The sequence below is a fragment of the Sinocyclocheilus rhinocerous genome, unplaced genomic scaffold (genome assembly GCF_001515625.1).
Source record: "Sinocyclocheilus rhinocerous isolate Xijiao unplaced genomic scaffold, SAMN03320098_v1.1 scaffold2145, whole genome shotgun sequence".
Lineage (NCBI taxonomy): Eukaryota > Metazoa > Chordata > Actinopteri > Cypriniformes > Cyprinidae > Sinocyclocheilus > Sinocyclocheilus rhinocerous.
The window spans coordinates 820,973-843,852 of record NW_015670983.1 but is presented as its reverse complement, the minus strand read 5'-3'; the positions used below and the strand labels follow the sequence as shown (position 1 = coordinate 843,852).

Sequence of the window (22,880 nt, the reverse complement as noted above, 5' to 3'; positions counted from 1 at the left end):
CAATAAAGGTCTATTGGCTTTAGATAAAGCAATCCATTACACTCATCAAATCAACCCGATTTACAGTATGCATCTGGTCTTATTTTGCACAAATTGTTAGAAGTAAATGCATTTAATGTCAGGTAACATCAGTGCATATCCATGCAAACGTTAACATAACATAAACATTAACATACAACGTTGACAAAGTCAACATGAAATCAATGTTAACGTTCTTTAATTCATGTTCCTGGTCTTATTGTGAACGATTCGTCAATGCACGTTGTTCCAAATTCATCTAAATTCAAAATGTAAGAAAGCATCACTTTCTTTTTCTGCTTCAATATCCTGTATCATGCAAAAATATGTCATATTATGGACGTTTTTCAGTTGCAGATATCATTTCGTGTTATTTTAAAACACATTTTGAAGTCGTCTGATGCCCTCAAACAATGCAGCTGAAGCATGAATCAACAGTAGACAAACTCAATTTCCAAACTGCAAAGTTGAAATATTGCACATAGACCAAATATGATTTTGAGAGGTTTATTGTTATTCTGGTTGTTCCATGAGGCTTTTTGCTGTACAGATTTTGAAAATTTAAACCACAGGAGTTGTTCTGTCAAGTGTTGTTTGTCAAGCTCGTTGTTGAAGAGGGTTTGAGAGGTCAGGAACGGATCTGGTGGCGTCTTTTTGGCTCGGTGTGGCTGTTTTGGGGAGAGGAGGAAAAGGCCAAAGTGGGGGCGATGCTTAATGAGACGTCCTGATGAAGTGTGAGCTGGAGGTTTGCGATCGATAGGACTTGGCAAGACATAAACTCGTACTGTAAATGCAAGGAACAAGACAGGCAGAATTTTACATTTAATGCAAACTGCGTTGAAATCATTGGCTGTGCTTTGAAAAGTTAGTAAACATAGGCAAAGTTGAACGTGTTTGAACAAAAATATGTCCTAAGAACCTTTTGCTAATGTTCCCGTTTCTGAATGTTCTCTGAACGTTTACAGTGTCCAGTTTTTTTTATTTTTTTTAATGTTTAAAAAATATTTTTTCTTGGTTATGTGAATGTTACAGAAAACCATGGTAACACTCATTAGTTAACATTAGTTAATTACTTTAGTCAACCTGAACTAAGAATGAACAACACTTCTACAGCATTTATTCATCTTAGTTCATGTTAATTTCAACATTTACTAATGCATTATTAAAATCAAAAGTCGTGTTTGTTAACATTAGTTAATGCACTGTGAACTAACATGAACTAACAATGAACGACTGTATTTTTATTAACTAACATTAACAAAGATTAATACATTTATTGTTCATTGTTTGATCATGTTAGTTAATACATTAACATTAACTAATGGAACCTTATTGTAAAGTGTTACCGAAAACATTAAGGGAACATTTTAGGTTACATTTTATCATTTTTCAAACAATGGAATGTTACTTTTGAATGTTACTTTTGAATGTTCTCTGAATGTTCTGAAATGAGTAGTAAGTAGTAACTTTTCAAAAATGCAATTAAAATGTTTTTGTGCTAACGTTTTGAGAACATTATTAAAGACCAGGGTGGCCAGCTGCATAAACGCAGTCCATATGCTATTCAAGGTGTAATGAGCCTTACTTTTCGGATTCAAATTAGACCAGTCTATGTTTTTATGTAACTGACTTTAAAAAGTTAAGACATCCATTTTTAGAGAAAACAACTGATGACTTGCTTGTAAGAGTCAAAGCATTTTAAGCAGCCGGTCACAGAAAACCTTGAACAAACGTTCTGTTAACATTATTGCAAAAACCTTTATTCATAACTTTGAGAGAACCTTGCCAGAACGTTCTGAGAACATTCCCTGTTCACTGGGGCAATGATGAGGGTGACACTTTTCTTCACAGAACTCAGTGCATTTGGGAGCTCAAACTGCACTTAATGCACATAAAATACGACCATTTCTAGAAATAGTTTGCTTGCGTCTCATGCACTGATGTTCCTCAGTGGTAGTTGCAGAGAGAATCTATTTTTAGCTCGGCTCCATCTTGCGTGATTCCTCAGCAGTTTCATACATCGTCTGTTGTCCTAGTGATGAAAACACATTTTCTCTAACAAACAGATGCATTATACAAATTGCATGTTCACAGTAAACATGCTGAAATATAAATGAGTTTTAACGGAGTTGCATGCGTGAGGAAAGGATAGCCGTCTGTGAAATAGCAGAATTAGTCTGATTAATAATTAACGCCCAGTATATTAAACGAAAGAGGAAAACAGGTTATGTTGTGTCGTGAGAAAAATGAAGACTTGATGATATGAAATTCTCAAACAAAATAAACGTAAGCTATCATACTTTTTGGAGGGTTTTTATTGATACTTTTATTCAGAATGGATACACTAAATTGATCAAAAGTGACAGTAAATGCATTTATAATGTTACAAAAGATTTCCAATAAATGCTGTTCTTTTCAACTTACTATTCATCTGTGAATCCTGAAAATTAAAATGTATCACAGTTTCCACAAAAACATGTTTTCAGCATTGATAATAATCAGAAATGTGTCTTGAGCAGCAAATCAGCATATTAGAATGATTTCTGAAGATCATGTGACACTGAAGACTGGAGTAATGATGCTGAAAATTCAGAGCAATAAATTACAGTTTACAATATATTCACATAGAAAACAGCTGTTTGAAATTGTAATAATATTTCAGAATATTGCTGTTTTTACTGTATTTTCCACTTTTTTTTAATGCAGCATTGGTGAGCAGAAGAGACTTTGTTCAAAAATCATGCCAACTCCAAACTGTTTGCTAATTCCTCTCTTCACCTGTTCACAGACTACTTCTCAATTATTGTCAGTTGTTTTTGGGTGTATTATGCCTTTTTGGTTCTGAGTGTATGTTTGTATTGTTTTAGTGTTTCACTGTAAAGAAAGCGGGTCTCTGCATTATTTGGATCTTTGTGTTTCTGATTCGACAATGTTCTCAGTTTTTTGCGAATAGTTTGGCAGTCTTGATCAAACCAATTTTTGTCATTTTAGGGTATTAGATTTTTTCAATTTTCTCTCTCTCTCTCTCTCTCTCTCTCTCTCTCTCTCTCTGGCAAGAAAGTGGGTGATGCGCTGACGGTGCATTTTTCAGTCTAAAATGAGTCGCATAAAACGTTCCAGCGTCTGTGTTTGAGCGGTGTCCCGTTTCTTAGCATCCAGAGGAAGCTGCATTTGCAGGAGCAAAGAAACACACTGCTGACAGAGCAAAAACTCTGAAGTTGTTTTTCTTTGGATTTTTTCAGGAGTTTGCTAGTGTTGAGATTATGATAGCAAGTGTTCACATCAGCAACTAAAACTACTAAACTATTAAAACATTTTTGTTAATTGAAATGAAGCTGAAAGAAAAAATATATATGTAAATATTAGATGAAAAACCTATTTCAGTTAGCTTCCAAGGCAACGTGTCTAATTTTTGTCTGAAGTTGAAGCACTAAAATTACTAACTGTTAATAAAAGAAATAAATAAATAACTAAAACTGAAATAAAAATAAATTAAACTTAAAAAAGAAACCTACTAAAAAAGACAAAAGCACATAACAAAATGACAAAAAAATGTAAATAAAATTAAAATGAAAGTTATAAACATAAAAGCTAAATTAAAGTATTAACAGTTTATAAATGATACTAAAATAACACTGGTTCTCATCACAGGAGGTCTATTTTAGTTTCATTGAGATACTATTATAGTTTCTATTGATATTTTGAATTATTTTCATATTTACTCTTTTGATTTTAATTTTAATTTAAGTTTTATTTTAAGTTTTGTTGTGTGTTTTTGTCATTTTATTAGTCTTTTTTATGTCTATATTGTTTTCATTCAATTCTATTTTAGTTTTAGTTATTTTAGTACATCAAGTTAAACTAAATGAAAATGAGAAATGTTGCCTTGGCAACTAGCTGAAATAAAATGTGTTTAGTTTTTTTATATTTTATTTTATTTCAGTTTATTTAATTTCAAGTAATAAATAATGGTTTCAGATTTAGTTTTATTTACCTATAATAACCCTGCATCATACCAGTGTATTTTAGTGTTATTTTCATTAATATTTTGAATCCATTTTTATATTTTGCATTTTCATTTCAATTTTACGGACATTTTTAGTAATTCTGTAGTGTGTTTGTTCCTTTTTTTTTTTTTTTTAATATGTCTCTATAGTTTTCATTGATTTTTATTTCAGTTTTAGTTATTTTAGTACATGAGGTTAAACTAAATGAAAATGAGAAGTGTTGCCTTGGCAACTAGCTGAAATAAAATGATTTTTTTATTTTATTATAAGTTTTTTATATTTATAAGTTTATAATTTATTTTATTTTTATTTAAAGTATATTTTATTTGAAGTATCAAAAAAAAAAGTTTTTTTATGGTTTTAACCCTGCATAACACTATTTTGCTATTTTGCTAATAGTAAAATAATCAAAAGTAGCATTTGCAAAACCAAAAGTTAAGCATAATTAATATTATGCAGCTGCATTGCCACTTTAGTGCATCATCATCATCATGCATGGGTTGTTGGCTTATAAACAAACACGCAACAAACATCAGAGAATGACACTTGATATTGATATTTGTTAATGGTGTGTTTAACAGGAACTGATCACTGCCTGGTACATTGGCTTCCTGTGTCTGATCCTGGCCTCGTTCCTGGTGTATCTCGCTGAGAAGGAGGATAACGAGATGTTTGAGACCTACGCCGATGCGCTCTGGTGGGGTCTGGTAAGCCCTTCGCACTAACAAACACGCTTGCAGAAATGTAGGGTGTCCACAGTCTCTCATAATGCAGCCGGAGATCGATATTATATCATGAGCAGATTGCATTCGAAGATGTGTTTCACTCGCTACTTCATTGAAGCACATTTATGGACTGATAAACACCATTTGTTTTCTTGACATTCTGTAAGTGCTCTCTTATTATAGAGTTAATCATCAGCAGTCAGGGTATATTCTCCTCTCGGGACTCCGGTAAAGCACTGGCTTGATTCCTCTGGAAATAAACTCAAGGACATCAGATAGAGCCACAGCTGAAGTTTGCACACAGGACTCTGTGAGGATCATTAATTATGCAGTGATGTTTATCGCTCGTCGAGTTTGATGAGATGATATTTCAGAAAGATCACAGAGGAATCATGTGTGGATGGAGTTTGTGCTCTTGCGTAATTTAGTGACCGTTTTTAATATTTACTGATTTTCTGATTTGATTCTTGTGTGAGCGGTTCTGTTTAAATCATCATCTGTAATGAGATTTCATAGAAAGATTATATTATTTGTTGCATTATTTTGACTGACTGATTAAATAATCAGTCACTTTGTATGTTAATATTGGGGTAAATCGTATTATAAAAACAAACAAAAGAATATTATATTATATTATATTATTTTATTTTTTTTTATTTTGTGTTTATATACATATTTGATAAAAAAGGGACAACTGAACAAAATCAAAAGAAAATTTGTATATTATTATATTATTACTTTTTTTTTTTTTATGTGTGTATGTATATATATATAGACATGCACACACAAATAAATTAAATGTATAATATATTACAATATAATATTTGTAATAATATTTAATATAATCATATATTCATTTATATATACATATACTATATGTGTATGTATATATTTTAGATTCCTTAAGATATTTTTTACATTGGGACGTTATTTTCATTATATTTTCATTTTATATATAATAACAAATTTCCTCCCAAACTGAAAAATAAAATAAGAATATATGATATATTATTTAAATTGTCAAGTATTTATATATGAATATAGGATGAGAATCTAATGGGAATTATCATGCATGTAAATGTAAATACTTAATAAATTTTTACTTCTAATCTTAAAACCCACTGGTCTGAAAATGTTTTTTTTTTCTCTATGCAATTTTTATATTTTTTTTGGATTTGCTGTGAAACGTGACCCAGAAACCATAAGACTTCCCCATTTAAACAGTTAGTATTCAGGCACCTCAGACAGCAGCAAGTGACAGTGACTGAATTACTGTGCAGGATCTGAACTGATTTCACGGCCATTTTCCTCAATGTCCCACAGATCACTCTGACCACCATTGGCTACGGTGATAAATATCCCATAACCTGGAACGGACGTCTCCTCGCCGCGACCTTCACCCTGATCGGCGTGTCGTTCTTCGCTCTGCCTGCGGTGAGTCTCCGGGGATTCGAGAGGAAATGAACAGATAGAGTCAAACAGGCTTTTAATAGAGTGGAGAGAGCAGACGCTGAATTAGATCACTGCAGTTTATTATGAATATAACAATCCCACTGGCTGCTTAATGTGTTTTTCTTCATAGCAGTTCTGCTTTAATGTAAACACATCTGTGAATTATGATTCATCATTTCGGAATTATTGTATAAAAATTTGCATAATGCATTATAAAGGTATTCATAATGCGGAGTCCCACAAGGCTCAATTCTTGCACCGCTCTTTTTTAGCCTGTATGTCTTGTTACATCTATAATTTTTCGAAGCCCATTTATGCAACAGAATAACAAAATAAAAAAGGTAATTGTGACTTCAAAATTCAAACTCAAAATTATGACTTTTTTTCTTGCAATTCCGAGTTTACATTTCACAATAAAATATTTAATAATAAATAAAATTAAAAAATTAAAAAGTAATTGCAACTTTTTATTTCACAATTCTAAATAAAATACAAATTAAATAAAAATATATTTTTATTTTATTTAATACTAAATAAAATACATTTAAAATATAATAAAAAAAGGTAATACAGTTTTTAATTTTACAATTCAGTTCTGAGAAAAAAATCACAAGATACAAATTCAGAATTGGGAGGAAAAAAGTTGCAATGAACTTTTTTATTCTGAGGCAAAAATGGGGTTTCATAGAAATGAGTTGTTTGTAATGGATTTTAATGAAATAAATATTCTAAACGTGTAACAATTAATAGAAAATTATTTTAAAATTGATCACAGTTATTCATGAGATCATACAGTGCATTACAAAGAATAATCAATGCATTAAAAATACTCTTATAATGCATGATATATATGAAAGTGTTAGGGTTTGAATGATAACCTCCTCAGTCCAAAAAGATCATCTAATGAAACTAAGATGAAAAACTCTGAAATCCTTGGATATTTCACATCAGAAACTCAAATACATGAACATATACACACCCAAACAACAAATATTCAGAGAGAAGGTGGGATGATTTGACTGTTTTTGCTGCAAAAACCTTGCTAAACATTCTACCTAGAGCTCAGGGAAAGAAAGAACCTAATAAAAGAGCACTTTATCAGAAGAAATGACCCCTTTAATGTTGCGACACTCCATTATAGTGCGGTATAATAGACGACACGGCTCCAGTCATCATTAACAACGTTTCTTTTCACGCTCCGCAGGGAATTCTGGGTTCTGGGTTTGCCTTGAAAGTTCAGGAACAGCATCGGCAGAAACATTTCGAGAAGCGCAGAAATCCAGCAGCCGGCTTAATTCAGGTACAACACGCCTCATCTCAACGTCCCACATACGTTCAGTGTCATCGGCTCCGGTTAGCTGCAAAAAAACACTGAATAAGTGAGAAACTGAGAGCTCTGAAACGGTCTGATAGTCTCACAGAATCATGAGAAACATGCAAACAAAAATATTGGGCAGCACGACTGTTTTCAACACTAATTATAATCAGAAATGTTTCTTGAGCAGCAAATCAGGATCATGTGACACTGAAGACTGGAGTAATGATGCTGAAAATACAGCTTTGATCACAGAAATAAATTACATTCTACAATATATTCACATAGAAAACAGCTGTTTTAAATTGTAACAATTTTACTGTTTTTACTGTATTTTTGATCAAATAAAAGCAGCCTTGGTGAACAAAAAACATAAAATCTTCTTCCAAAAGCAAAAATCTATCTGATCTCATACTGAACAGCTCACGTGTCATTATTTACTCACCCTCATGCTGTTTCAAACCTGTATGAATTGTAATTTTTAGGTGAGTTATTTCTATAATGTATGTTATATTTGAATGTGACTCTGTTTAATGCCATCTCTCAGAATGCCTGGAGGTTTTACGCCACAAACCTGAATCGTACGGATCTCTATTCGACATGGGACTATTATGAAAGGACCGTTTCGGTGCCCATGTACAGGTACATGTACTTCTGCACGCATTTCCATCCCCCATCCGCCTCTCTCTCTTTCTCTCTCTATCCCAGCATTCCTCTGGGTGTCAGATGAGATCTCCTCAGATGTCTCTGCATCGATCTGCTCACTGACCTTTGAGGCTGTTTTTGTGCAGATTGTGAAGGTCATTGCTGTCCACACACTCCCTCCCTTCATACCTATGGCATGTTTTATTCATGCATCACGCTTTGATTTCAAATGTCGGTTCAGCAGGGTATGCATGTGATGTTGCATGTCATATGTAATGCGTTGCATCAGCTAATGCTGCTTTTGAGTCATAAAATAGAGTATATGAACATAAAAGCTTTAGAATCATGTGCTTATGTGCTTTGTGCAATACAACAAACCACTGTTATTGATGAACGTGAAGCATCTATTGCACTGCATGCAAACAAAGTTTGATTCAAATCTTTTTTGAAAGAAATTATACTTTTATTAATCAAGGCTGCATTAAATTGATCAAAAGTGACAGTAAAGACATTTATAAATAATGCATGTTTCAAATGCATGCTGTTCTTTTGAACATTCTATTCATCAAAGAATCTTAAAAAAATATAAAATGTATCACAGTTTCCACAAAAATATTGTGCAGCACAACTGTTTTCAACATTGATGATAATCAGAAATGTTTCTTGAGCAGCAAATCAGCATATTAGAATGATTTCTGAAGATCATGTGACACTGAAGACTGGAGTAATGATGCTGAAAATTCAGCTGCGCATCACAGGAATAAATTACAGTTTAACAGATATTCACATAGAAAACAGCTATTTTAAATTGTAATAATATTTCACAATTTTGCTGTTTTAATTGTAATTTTGTTCAAAGAAATTCAGCCAAAAATTCACAGCAAAACAATCTTCTTCCAAAAACATAAAAATCTTTCTGAGCCCCAAAAAATATAGGCAAATATAATTTATATAATTCATATTGCCTGTATTTCATGTTAGAATAAACAGTGATATTTGTTAGTGATTTGAACAAACCTCCCAGAGTATTTGGTGCATTATAAACTTCAAGTTTATCTCTCTGTAGTCAGCTTATACTTTCTCTTTCTGTCCTTTTCTCCCTATTTACAAATGCATTTTATTGTGCACGAAATAGTATAGTAGTTGTGAGTCTAATAAATATATTATATATGTATAAATAAATACATATATATGCAAATGCCTGTCTTTTTCCTGTTCATTCTCTCTCTCTGTCCCTCTCACAGTCAGTGGTGTATTTATTAATAGTACCTTGTTAGTTTTTTGTTGATTTTTCTGTCTAAAGAAGCTTCCAGATTTGCATAAGCATTGCGCAGCATTTCCTCTTCACACATCATCCGTGTGCCAACAGTCTCTGTGTGTTTTTCCAGACTCATCCCTCCTCTGAACCAGCTCGATCTGCTGAGAAACCTCAAGAGCAAATCTGGCCTCTCCTTTAGGTGATGTAAAATGAATTGCATTGTGCCATTTCAAGCTAAGGTAATGCATTTGAATAATTATTAGGGTGCAGTTCAAAAACGGTAGTTTAGTTCGTTAAAAGGACTGCATATCATTGCATTCAAAAGTATAATTTTGTTTTCTTACACAGGAAGGAAGCTCAACCAGAACCCTCTCCGAGGTTAGTAAAATCATGTGCATTGTACATACAAATGATCTAATATTTCTCAAACACCACAGATGTTAGATGTGAGTTGTAATGCTTTCTTTTGCATGCATCACGTCAGTTTCTGTGTCATCGGCACCACCTGTGCAGGATGTGTTTCATGGACATTGGTTGTGTGCAAATATTCAATGGGCTCATTATTTATATGTATGTGTGTATTAGTTTGACCTTGTTTGTGTGCAGACAGATGTGTGGCGTTTAATGAGCCAAATGCACATGAATACATCCACCCACGTTTCAACAAAACACTGAAACACATGTTGTGATGAGAATGAATCTCTACAGGAAACGCTTTATTACAACCTTCATTAACAAACATTATGTAACGCAGATCAGTAGTTCATTCAGATAGGAATATGAATAACAATACTGTTTTACTGTTGATTGTACTTGTTCTAATGAACTATAAAGCATTATATGTTGTCATAATTTTGGGGAATGAACTGAATACAACTGCAAATACATAAAGATGCACAGTAAACATTACAACTTTCCATTAAATTATCACTCAATAAAAATTTAGGCCTAAATTGAAGATTTGTGTATTTGAATTGCATATAAAATGTCCATGCATTTGGATTACACAGTTTTAACATAAAAAAAACTAATAAATTTAATGTGATGCATATTTGTCAGGCATACATAAATGAAATCGGATTTCTGTTACAGTAGTAATAAACTAATAAACAGTAGTAAAAAACACATTTATATATTTATCATCAATAAATCCACTTTGTTTCAATCTCATACATTTTTACTAATTGAATATTGCTTGTTCAACAGCTAGGCATATTTTAACAATGTTCATACTTTTTAGCTGAATAAATGTAATTATTTTCAAAATTAAGAGATTTATGTTTATTCTAAGCTATTTGAATAAATGCATTTTGAAAATATGTTTATTTAAATTAAATCAAGTAGATGCAAGGAGTTAATAATAAACTATGCCATGTTTTTTTAGTACAGAAATCAGACCTGTTTCATTGATGTTTGACAGACAAATATGCATCACGTTAAGTTTATTAGTTTATGTTAAAACTGTGTAATCCAAATGCATGAAAATTTTATATGCAATTCAAATGCATTCAAGTTTAGGCTTAAATATTGTATTGAGTGTAAATTGAGTGTGGAAGCAAAATTAATGACAGGCTCTTGAATTAATGGAAATTTAATGCACACTCAAATTGGTGATGCAATGCAAAATTAGTCATTTATGCATGTTTTATTTCATTTTTCAGATATATTCAGGATTTTATGAAATAAACATGGAATTACTTTCATAGCCCTGCAATCATAATAAATTAATCCGCATCCTTGAAATGTCTCAACCAATCAGAATATGTAAAATGGTAACATGCAATCCTATTATGCATTTTACCAAATCAGGTAAAACTCTTGGGTGAATGTCAACTTATCTAGTGAAGTTTTATAACTTTTCAGATCATTTTCAGTAGTTTTTGAGTGTTTGACACAATTACTTTTTCCTAACATCATAACTAAAGCATCTGCAAACCCTCAGTCTCTAACTTCTACACCCTTCCACCCTTCACAGTCAGAAAGTGAGCCTGAAAGAGCGTGTGTTCTCCAGCCCGAGAAACTCTGCGAACAAAGGGAAGAACTCTCCTCAGGGCCAGCAGCCCCGGCGACGCTCTCCCAGTGCTGACAACAGCATCGAGGACAGTCCTTCCAAAGTACCCAAGAGCCTCAGCTTCAGCGACCGCAGTCGGGCCAGACAGGCCTTCCGCTTCAAAGGCGCTGCGTCCCGCCAGAACTCAGAAGGTGAGGGAAAGCAACCCGTTCCTGTGTGCTTATCCAGTGTTGCCTCTTTGGTCGTATCTGTCTGCTTTGGTCGTGGTTTTGTAGTTGTAGAATGTTACAATTGTTACAAAATGTGACAGGATGTTACATACACAGAATGTTACAGAATATTAGTTGTAGAATCTTAAATTTGTTACAATTGTTACAGAATGTTACTGGTGTAGAATGTTACATACACAGAATGTTACAGAATGGTAGTTGTAGAATGTTACATTTGTTACAATTGTTACAGAATGTTACAGAATATTAGGTTAATAGGTTAATAGGTTATAAGTACTGAGTAATATTAATTAACTACATGTACTTACTATATGGTTAGGGTTAGGATTAGGGTTTGGCTTAGGGTTACTTGCATGTAATTATGCATAATTAATTGTTATTATAATAGTAACTACATGTAACATGTGTAACAAGGACACCTTAAAATAAAGTGTTACCGAATATTACATACACAAAATGTTACAGAATAATAGTTGTAGAATGTTACATTTGTTACAATTGTTACAGAATGTCACAGAATATTACATACACAAAATGTTACAGAATAGTAGTTGTAGAATGTTACATTTGTTACAATTGTTACAGAATATTACATACACTGAATGTTACAGAATGGTAGTTGTATAATGTTACATTTGTTACAGTTGTTACAGAACGTTACAGAATGTTACTCATCACACTTAAAAGTTGTAGATTCAACCGCGACAAGTGACAATCATGAAGCGCAAGATCAATGTTACAGTTTGTATATTTGTATAAGTTGCAGTAGATACGACGTCAGACAATGAAAAACTAGTGTCTGGATGAGGAATTATACTAGTCTTATGTATGAGATTGTTTTAAACTGGTCAGACATGTCCATCTTCACTTGAATAAGTTGCATTGAGATTTTTAGCTTTATCTGCAGTTGAAAAGACGTGAAGTCAGAAACAGATTAGATCAGATTAATTTCATACAATCCAGATTCAGAATCAAGTACCACACATCAGGATTCTTATTCTGTCTTTCTGTTGTGCCATTGCATGTGATTTTTGCAGTGTTGTATCGTGATCAGTTTAATTCTTTCTGTCTGCATTATTTTTGTGCATATCAATTTTATCTTAGTATAACCGAGTCACATGTTGCTTTTGCTGCCAGTGTATTTGTGGAGAAACTCTGAAACAGTTCTTGAGTTGAAGATTAGGAGCTAAATATTTTATTAGCTAAAATGTGCAATAATTTATTTAAGCTATTTAAGATAGCTAGTTTTATGATTGGTATGAATACAGTATATGATTTCATGACATATATTATGGCATAAATATATATTATTTTACATACCAATCATAACATTTGGCCTGAATCGTAAGACTGCGTGTTGGAATATTGAAATATAATTTATGAAAATGTTTGTGCTTTGGTTACACTTTCCACGAAGTGCAAATTCACTGATTATTTGTGATTTTCAGAAACTTGACATTTTATTTAATAATGTACAGTTTCAGATGGCTAAATATAAAGCCAGTCAGCTGTGAAACCTAATAAAACTCTCTGACAGAATCATGTGGATGGCAGATTGTGGAAGGGTCGACCTTTTGTAATCCATGTGCGTGTTTATGATTTTTCCCTCGTTTTTTCTGATGAATGTGGATCCTGATGCTGTCCTTTCCGTTTCTATGTTGGATGCTGATGCTAAAGTGCTCATTGAGATGCAAGAGGAAGATTTGAGACACAGGAACTCTCCAGGTCAGGCAATCCAGATGGGTTGGGCTCCCATTCTACCTCTTAAAACCAAAGCACCATATTCAATCAAACTAACCAGCTTCAGTCACAGCACAACTACCAGTCTGCAGATATGCTTTGAGTTTGGTTTGGGCTATGATTAACATATTACTTATCTTACATGCGTTATAAAAAAATTAATTTTATTGATTTTTTTTTTATTAATTGAGCAATATCACACACAATCATGCTGTTGTTCTGAATATTAACCTGTGATTTCACTAGTCCAGTTTATTCCTTATATGATTTAATTAGGTTTCATTCAAAGTAAAGCTCAAGAGTCTGTTGACTAAAACTCTTTTGATAAAGCATACTAATTTATTTATTTCACCCATTTAAAGCTACAGTATGTAAGATTTTCCATTCTTAAATGACTGCATATCTCTCAGGACTGCTGGGATGAATTGAAAGAGAGACTCAAATGAGAACTTGTGGTGCTGTTTTAAAGTATCCAGATCATGAATAATATTGTTGTTGGAAGTCTTTTCATTAGTTGTGAGGGTCAAATATATCTCTATTTAAGGATTCAGCTCTCATTAAATGGCCACCAGGAGTCAACCAAAGTTCGTCAGCCAGTTATCTCAAATGTGATCATCTGATCATATTGAAATTTAGACATATGTGTCTTAAAGAGGCAGTGTACCAAATTAAGTGTATCTCAGCCACTAGGTGATGCTGTAAGCAAATGTTTATAACTCAGAAGCCATACGGGGTCACATTGCATTTTCTATTGGAAAAACTTCCACTATTTTGAATTTCCTGAAAAACACACTTTTTCAAACTCAATCTAGGTATTTGTTCTGATTGACATTAAATTTTCTTACAAAAAAGTTATATCATTTTAAATAATCTGATTGTTCAGCAGACACAAGTCAATAAAATTTTCAGGTGTAGTCCATATTGACTAATAATCCTGTATCTTGTGAATGCAATGTGCAAACTTAACAAATTTTGGTGCACAAGGACACCAGGACAATCTGAGGAGATGCACCAAATTTCATGAAATTACACCTAGAGGGTACTACAACTTGGAAGCTTCATAACTCCACAACTCAAGAAATTGATTAAAATTTGATTAGTTTGGATCCAGTTCATTGCCACTTCTATACTGAGCACATCACAGCGGTCTGAGCATATGCCAGTCTGTAAAGTCTTACCTGCTTTAAATGCTGGATTTTCCATTGTGCTTTTTTTTGAACAATGAAAAGTTTTAGTTAAAAAAAATCTGATTTTCTGTTTTTCTGTTAAAATGCTTGCATGTTTAAGATACCTTTGAAAACTTTTTTTTATTTATTGCTTTCAAATGCTTTGTTTTTTTATTGCAATGTCAAAATGTATTATGCTCAAACAAAATCTTTTTTAGTTAGTTACATTTTGTTTACAAGGTGCTGCTAATTGGTCAATGTGTAGTTATCAGTCCTGTTACTAAAGTCCCATAGACTGTGAAATATAATCATTGTCCTAAAACATGAATATATGTGTAATAAATTTTATATTGTATCAAATAAAACATTTATTTCTAAAGCTAAGTTTTGTAATATCAACTTGATATCTTCGCATTTAACACAATAATGGCTTCAAATTATCTGTTGGTAATTAAGTAGATTCTACTTAATTAAGTAGATGAATTAATCACCACATTGTATTTTGGTTCAGTTCTGGAATATATATATATATATATAGTAACAGATTTAAAACAACAAAACTGAAGCCAAATTACATTAAAATCCAATCAAAGTCATGGTACATTGCAGAAACACTACATTTCATATTGCACTTATGTTTTTTACCCTGATCTGCAAGAGATATTTTATGATGCAACTAAACCTTCTATATTTCATGTAGTGTATTTTTAAAGATTGTTTTCATCCGTGTTCTTTTATGAGTGATGAGTTTCTTTAATAGTAACAGCATATTAATGATTGTTCCCCCTTAACGTCTAGCAATTTCAACTAGTCATGCTTTACTTCTGTTTCAGTAATGATGCTGTTAAGTTCATGAAATATCTTGCATCATCTATAAATTGCTATCAAGATGTCAGATGGTTAGCATATATAAAGGCAATCATAGTAAGAGTTATCCTTGTGATTGCACGAATGTCCAGCTGATGTCTTGTTAGTATGCAGAATTCAATTTGCACCTTCACTTGAATGTCATTTCATTGTATTTAAAAACTGACACCCTTTGAGTATTTGTATCTGAACATTTCACATCATGCAAGAAAGAGTGAGTGTCATTTCTCTGAAGGTGAATCATTTATTTGAAGCACTGAAGCTTTGGATAACTGCACAACGAAATCTGGCTTTAGAACTAAATCTGGTTCACCTTCAGAGAATTTACTAGTTTCAGAACATTCTGAATGTATCACAGCAATTGAAGGGTTAATCAGTAAGAGATTATCACACAGGAACTCGTTTTTACCAACCCTAGAACTAGTGCTAGTTGACGGCTGCAAACTAGCACTCTTTTACCTGCATGTGAGGAAAACTAGTTAGTCCTGAGGAGGAAACATCAATGCAATGAAGACCACAGAGCTCTGAAACAACTAGTCAACCTCATTAAACTGGTTTCAGACGTCATTATTCACTCGAGGGTTTGGAGCCAGACAGTTGTTTTAAGGCTCTGTGGTTTATTTGGCATAATAAGCACAGGTAGATTTATTTGTACGCACCTGTCCTGTGCCAGATGGTCTGTGCTAGCTTATGGGAACACAGGAGAAAGACACTGTGACCCAAAATGACAGATGCAATCAGCGTTTTGCATGAATATAAGAAACTGGGCAGGTTAGTGTTATTTAAAAAGATAGTTTACCCAAAAAATAAACATTTGCTGTTAATTTACTCACCCTCAGGCCGTCCAAGATGTAGGTGACTTTTTTCTTCAGCAGAACAGTAAACTGTTCTCCTTGGTGATTCATAAAATGCAAGCGGCTACCAGTTTTGAGAATTAAAGAAAAACATATCAAGGAACACAAAATGAATAGCCGTGGCTCCTGACGATATATACTAAGGCCTTATGAAGTGAAACAAACGGTCTGTGCAAGAAACTGAACATTATTTACCACATTATTACCTTTCAGTGATAATGACTCTAAATAAGTGGTTCTCAACCGGTGTGAGACGTGACCCAAAAATGGTTTGCAGGTCTGTTATGTTAAAGAAAATATGACCTGTATTGCATTAAATGCTGGTTACAGATTTGGCATTGTGTTGGGTGTTCAACATAAAACCAGCAAAGAACCGCTGCTTTATTTATCTATCTATCAGTCATTTTAAACCAACTAGCATTAGTGAAATTTGCTAGCAATTTTTCAGTGTCCTTATTTAACATCTTTAATGTAAATAGCACTTGATTTGATATAGTATTATGTGATGCAGTGATGTTCTTTCAGTTTAACTGTTTAAGTGTCTGAATGTGTTTTTGGGTCACTGTATGGCTTTATTGTTTTTTGGGCCACAGTTGTCTTGGATTTCTCCCATGATGCCCGTCTCGTACCTGTATAAAGATGGCATTGCACTGACCGGTCTGGGGTGGGACTGAGCTAGTTAACCGAGTTAACGGCTGCGGCTCTGCTAAGTTTAGGTTTTTGGAGGGTTTAGGGGGTTTGTGCACTAACTCCAGAGTCCTGCTCTCCGTGTTGTGTTTTTTAGAAGCCAGCCTTCCCGGAGAAGACATTGTTGATGACAATAAGAGCTGCCATTGTGAGTTTGTCCCTCAGGATTTAACGCCGGGACTAAAAGTTACCATCAGGGCCGTGTGGTAAGCAAAGATGAGACAGGCAGCATCCATCAGACGTGTAATATTATTGATAAAACTACAGCAGTCTGCATCACATAATATTACCTCATAAACTCAGTCTTTCCTGAATGTAAGTTACAAAACATGTTACATTCAGTCTTTTGAATCCTTTGTTACATTCACACTTTCATTGCTCAGATCACGCCAGCGACTCTTATGCATGAGTTATTTTGGTCAGTATCAAGCCTGAAAATATATATATATCAGTGTCTGGGACTCAGTTATTGAGTTAATCTCACAAAAGCATATATTCATATTCTACTGCAAGTAATGAAAAGTAAAAATCCTTATGGTCCAGGGTTATTGTAGTTAACCATAAAATAACATTTTCTTTATTTAAATAAAATCAAATAATAAAAATAATATTATTTTAACATTTTATTTTCATTTATTTTATTTTTTAATTTATTTCTCATTTTTATTTAATTTAGCTCGATGCGCTAAAATATCTAAAACTAAAACTGAAATAAAAACGGATAAAAACTATATAGACTTAAAAAGAAATTTAAACAAACCGACTACAATAAAATGACTAAAACTTTAAATATAAAAATAAAACTAATTCAAAATATTAGTGAAAACTGTAATAGTGTATCTCAGTTATACTAAAATAACACTTGGTCCAAGAAATCTGTTATTTTAGTATCATTGTGATACTGTTATAGTTTTTATTAATACTTTGAATTAGTTTTAATAATTTCTGTTTTCTTTTAAATTTTAGTCAAAGTTTTAGTCATTTTGTTGTGTGCTTTTGTCATTTTTATTAGTTTTGGTTTGATTTAAATATGGTTTAATATAACCATATAGTTTTTATTCATTTTCATTTCAGTTTTTTTATTTTTTTTTTATTTTAGTACATAAACTAAATGAAAATGAGAAACGTTGCCTTGGCAACTAGATTCAAGAAAAAAACTTAATTATTTGGTTTTATTTCAAATAACAAACTAGCCAAAATAAAATGAGTTTGAAAATGATTTGTTTTATATATTTTTTATTTTATTTCTGTTTTATTTATTTATTTTCAAGTCATATTTGTCATGGTTTTAGTTTAGAAGTAAGTAATCAAAACATATTTTCTTGTTTCTTTCTTTATATTGTTGGGGTGAAATATGACCTGGCCATGTTCTCGACAGCTTCTCAGCCTTTGTTTTTATGTAAAGTGTTAAGCGTGATAATGTGTGTGATTGTTTCTTCCTGCAGCATCATGAGGTTCATGGTGTCCAAGCGAAAGTTTAAAGAGAGTCTGCGGCCGTATGACGTGATGGACGTGATCGAGCAGTATTCGGCCGGACATCTGGACATGTTGGCGCGCATTAAAAATCTGCAGTCCAGGCAAGAGATACAGCTGCTTCTCTTTCTCTCTTCACACCGTCGGACATGACAGTGACGCTTGACTCATACACACTAGACAGTTGTGTGCTGGTAAATTTTACAAATACTAAAAAAAATGGCAAGTAAATCATAAAACCCAAAGAAAATGATTCAGACGTGCTGAAATGGTGTGTGGTGTTTGTAAAACAAACAAACAAAAAATTTACTTAATATAAATTTGAAACATAAATGTGAAATATATTTAAGATTTGCACAACTAAGGAAAATATTTTATATTTTATTCAAATAAAATCAGAGAAAACATGATATTCATGATTCAGAAATTCGTATTTGTAAAAATATTTATGTAAAAATATGTTTATAAAGGTTTGTACTCTAAAGATGTAATGAAAAATTTTATTATAATTTTTTAGATAAAATATTTAAAAATGAACGTTTTTAAAATATATATAGAATTATAAATAATAAAATATCATATGATAAAATCTATCATATTTAAATTTGACATTAAAACAGCAAAAAAAAGATTAAATAAAAATATTTTATTCTGTTTGATAAGATCAGATATTTAAATATTTTTTTATTTTATTTTATGATATATTTAATTATTTATTTAATTTTTTTATTGTCAACTTTTTATTGTAACTTCGCCGGACCCTAATAAAGTTTCTCGATGCCATATAAAATCAACATTATCATTGTTTATATTTATAATTTATATAGTTTATATTTTATTGTTTATTCATATACATTTTGATTGAACTTGTCATTAAATGAATGTTTGATTGAAAATAGATTTTTAAAGCCATGAAACCGAAATCATCATCATTGACCCATTACACCTTAAAAAACAACACTTCTCAGTAAACTGCTGCCTACCTATTAATTGGGCGGCGTTATGCAAATCTTCTCACATCGTGACGTAGACATGTGGGGTGTGTTAGAACGAGCCGTTTTAGGTAGGCGTGGTTGACTCTTAACTTTTATAAAGAATATCTCTTTGGGTTTGAGACTTTAGTCTTTGCAACTTTACAGATCTTCTTTATGCACCAAGAGCTTGTAACACTCCAAAGAGAAAGGAAAAATTGAAATCGCATCATATGACCTCTTTAAAGTAATCCAACACAGTCACATCCGTCTTATTTTAGGCCAGTCCTCCTGTATGTATGAATAAATAAATGTGGTTATGATTTGACATGTGAATATATTCCTGCTTATAAATAAGCACACATTACTGGCATACTTTCATCACACGATGATCGCTGACAGCAAGTGCGAGAGCTTTTTACGGTAATGAACTCCATGAAGTATGTCTGGAATATATTTGGAGGGTTTGTTGTTGTTGTTGTTGTTGTTGGTTTGGGTTTGCGCCGCTCGTGTCACGTCACTCTGCATTCTGCTGTCCTCTACTCTATTTGCTTTGCCAGGTTAGATATGATATTGGGTCCTCCGGGTCCCGGCACCCCTCGCCAAAAGAAGTGTTCAACCAAAGGAACCACAGAGTCGCCCCAGTTGTCTTCTAGGTTAGGATCCCGGGCCTGCGTTAGATCTCTCTCGCTCCAGAGACCAACCAAGAAACCTGCTTCTGCTTCAGACTACATGGCTAGTAGAAACTGAGCTACCTAAACAAACTAGTCTATTATTGCATCGAGCCTGAACGCTCCGGGCGGCTTCTTTCTAATTCACTTCATGACCTTGCTTTGCTGTGACCGAAGTGTTTTGTAGAGACGTTTAGTCGAGGGGAACCAAATATCACATTTCGGTGAGTTACTAGTCATGTATCTGAACTAAAACTGGTTAAGCTAGTTTGCCTGCACCGCGCTGTGTGGAAATGAAGAGTTGCGGCAGCAAATGGAGATGCATTTTTTTAATTTAGCATCGCTGTTTTTGCGTATGCATGCATTTTTTCAGGCATGCCACATGATGCACAGTATTTTTTCTTCTGTTTTCTTCATGCTTGATTCCCACCGATCTTCTTTTTTTAAAGCAGCCAAACAACACATCCGATGCCGTATTTAGACGGCGTGTCTCGGATCAGACGCACCCCTTCTAGTGTAGTCCATCAGCTTTGGATAATGTGTCAAATGTGCGGCTAATGCTGTAATATGCAACTAAAGATGTGATTTCACTTCGACACATTGTTCAAAAGTGGCAAATATCAACAGAAAACGTCCGTCTGGAGGGCCTGACTCTTTCTGTCCAATCATCTCTGTCTGTCTGCGTGTGGACACGCCCCCTCATTATCATATCCCTCCCTCTGCATGCATTCGTTGATTTACACTGCTTTGTGCTTTAAGATAGAATAAATGCTTTATTATTTCTTAAAGTTAAGAATTTGTACATCTTTGATATGAATGTTGTTATTATTATAATAGTTCGGATAAATAATGTGATTAACAATTTTGTATGTATTATATGTCCTATAATAATTGATATTTATTATTATTTATATATTTATAAATATATATTAATTATAGTTTGACTCTGATGAGTTATGAAGTTTTTATTCTAGATGTTTCATGTCTGTAATTGATTGTTAGAGTGGATCAGATTGTTGGTCGAGGTCCTTCAGTAACAGACAAGGATCGTCCGAAAGGAGCCACGGATGCAGAGCTGCCAGAAGACCCCAGCATGATGGGACGGCTTGGGAAAGTGGAGAAACAGGTCAGTCACATCGTTAAGAGATGAAGTAAATCACGTCCACTGATGCCTGTCTGTCTGTTCATTAATTATGGTCAGCCCTGTTTTCAGTAAACCTCTATATTTACTGATTATTGCTTGCAGAAAGCTCATCTACTATAACTTTTTATTTATTTATTTATTTGTTTGTTTATGTGCATATGTATTTATTTATTTAACAGATTATTATTAGAGAGGATTACATATTAAGTGGTAGTTTCCAATATAAGTTTATTATATATGATAATAAAGATGATTATATGATAATTATTATATATGATTATATAAGAATAACGATATATGTTTATTCTTGTTTCTTAATAAATACATTCTTAAAATAAATAAACTGTTCATTTCAGAATAAAAAAAATGACATTTTTTCTTCATCAAAAAACATATTGGTAATGAGAATTATACATAACTAAAATGTCTATGTATTTAATAATTTTTTTAGATACAGTAAAATGCTTGTTATATGTTGAATAATGTTTTTATCATGTTTAAAATGTTTATTTTATAAATTGAAATAATTTTTTATTTAAATTTTTTTTTTTTTTCATTTTAATCATAACTAAAATGTTTGTTATATATTGAATTCATTTTTCATCATAATTAAAATGTTTGTTATATATTGATATGTTTGCTATATATTTATGTATTGAATTCATTTTTAAAATCATAACTAAAATGTTAATTCTTAAGAACTACATATGAAAAAATAATAATAATAATGATTCTAGCGAGGATTTCATTGGACAAAATTTGCATATTCTCCTGATTCAATCAATTGTCAGTTGAGTCAGCCATATTTTTATCCCCAAAAAAATGCTGCTAAAAGTTTTATTCATCCATGAGTAGTACATTAGTTCAAAGACTAATTTTTGTTAATTTTGTTTCACCTGAACTCTAATGTGATTCACCCATAACCAAGTGTTTCTACGCATAAGATAATGAGATCTTAAAGCAGTAAGCCCCAAGAAGCCATGGTTTACAGTGAATTTATAACAGCTAAGGGGCTTATTGCTATTATAAAACGGTTATTCCATATATGTAGCAAGGTTTCACAAAATAAAACAGAGCAAATAAACTCTAATGATTTAAATAAAAACAGTATTCTTCCACCAAACAATGTAGCTCCTCAGAAACAGTTGTGGTTGCAACAAAGTGGTTGCCAAGCAACACACAAACGTAAACAAAGGTGTATGTTACTTTGTAGAGTCATTTACAACAGCTTCGAACGCGGCTCAACCAATCAGAATCAAGCACCGGAACTATCCGTTTTATAATCCTCTTTTTTTAGGTGATGTCAATGGAGAGGAAGCTGGATTTCCTAGTCAACATCTACATCCAGCGCATGGGCATCCCGCAGTCTGAGACAGATGCATACTTCGCCTCTAAGGAGCCGGAGCCGGCGCCGCCGTACCACAGTCCGGTGGAGCACATGGAGAAGAGCGGCTCCATCACCAAAATCATCCGCTCCAACAGCTCCGCAGGCCAGAAGAACTTCGACCCGCCGCCGTCGACCTGCGTCAACCACCACTGCCCGCCCTCCACATCTTGGCACCTTCACAGCCGCCCCGAACCCACGCAAGGAACGTCACCCACGGCTGACCCGTCGCTAGTGCGCATCCCACCGCCTCCGGCCCACG

General features: G+C 33.1%; 1 protein-coding gene across 1 annotated transcript in view; it reads left to right on the top strand.

The window, feature by feature from the left end:
- kcnq2b (potassium voltage-gated channel, KQT-like subfamily, member 2b) overlaps window positions 1-22,880 on the top strand; it is a 45,438-nt gene that overhangs the window by 20,875 nt on the left and 1,683 nt on the right. The window contains exons 5-15 of the mRNA XM_016546618.1: window positions 4,607-4,732; window positions 6,074-6,184; window positions 7,407-7,502; window positions 8,065-8,159; window positions 9,551-9,619; window positions 9,769-9,798; window positions 11,396-11,622; window positions 13,339-13,386; window positions 17,073-17,181; window positions 18,421-18,552; window positions 21,093-21,216. Coding sequence (XP_016402104.1) covers window positions 4,607-4,732; window positions 6,074-6,184; window positions 7,407-7,502; window positions 8,065-8,159; window positions 9,551-9,619; window positions 9,769-9,798; window positions 11,396-11,622; window positions 13,339-13,386; window positions 17,073-17,181; window positions 18,421-18,552; window positions 21,093-21,216 — 1,167 coding nt within the window. The remainder of the gene's footprint in view (window positions 1-4,606; window positions 4,733-6,073; window positions 6,185-7,406; window positions 7,503-8,064; window positions 8,160-9,550; window positions 9,620-9,768; window positions 9,799-11,395; window positions 11,623-13,338; window positions 13,387-17,072; window positions 17,182-18,420; window positions 18,553-21,092; window positions 21,217-22,880) is intronic.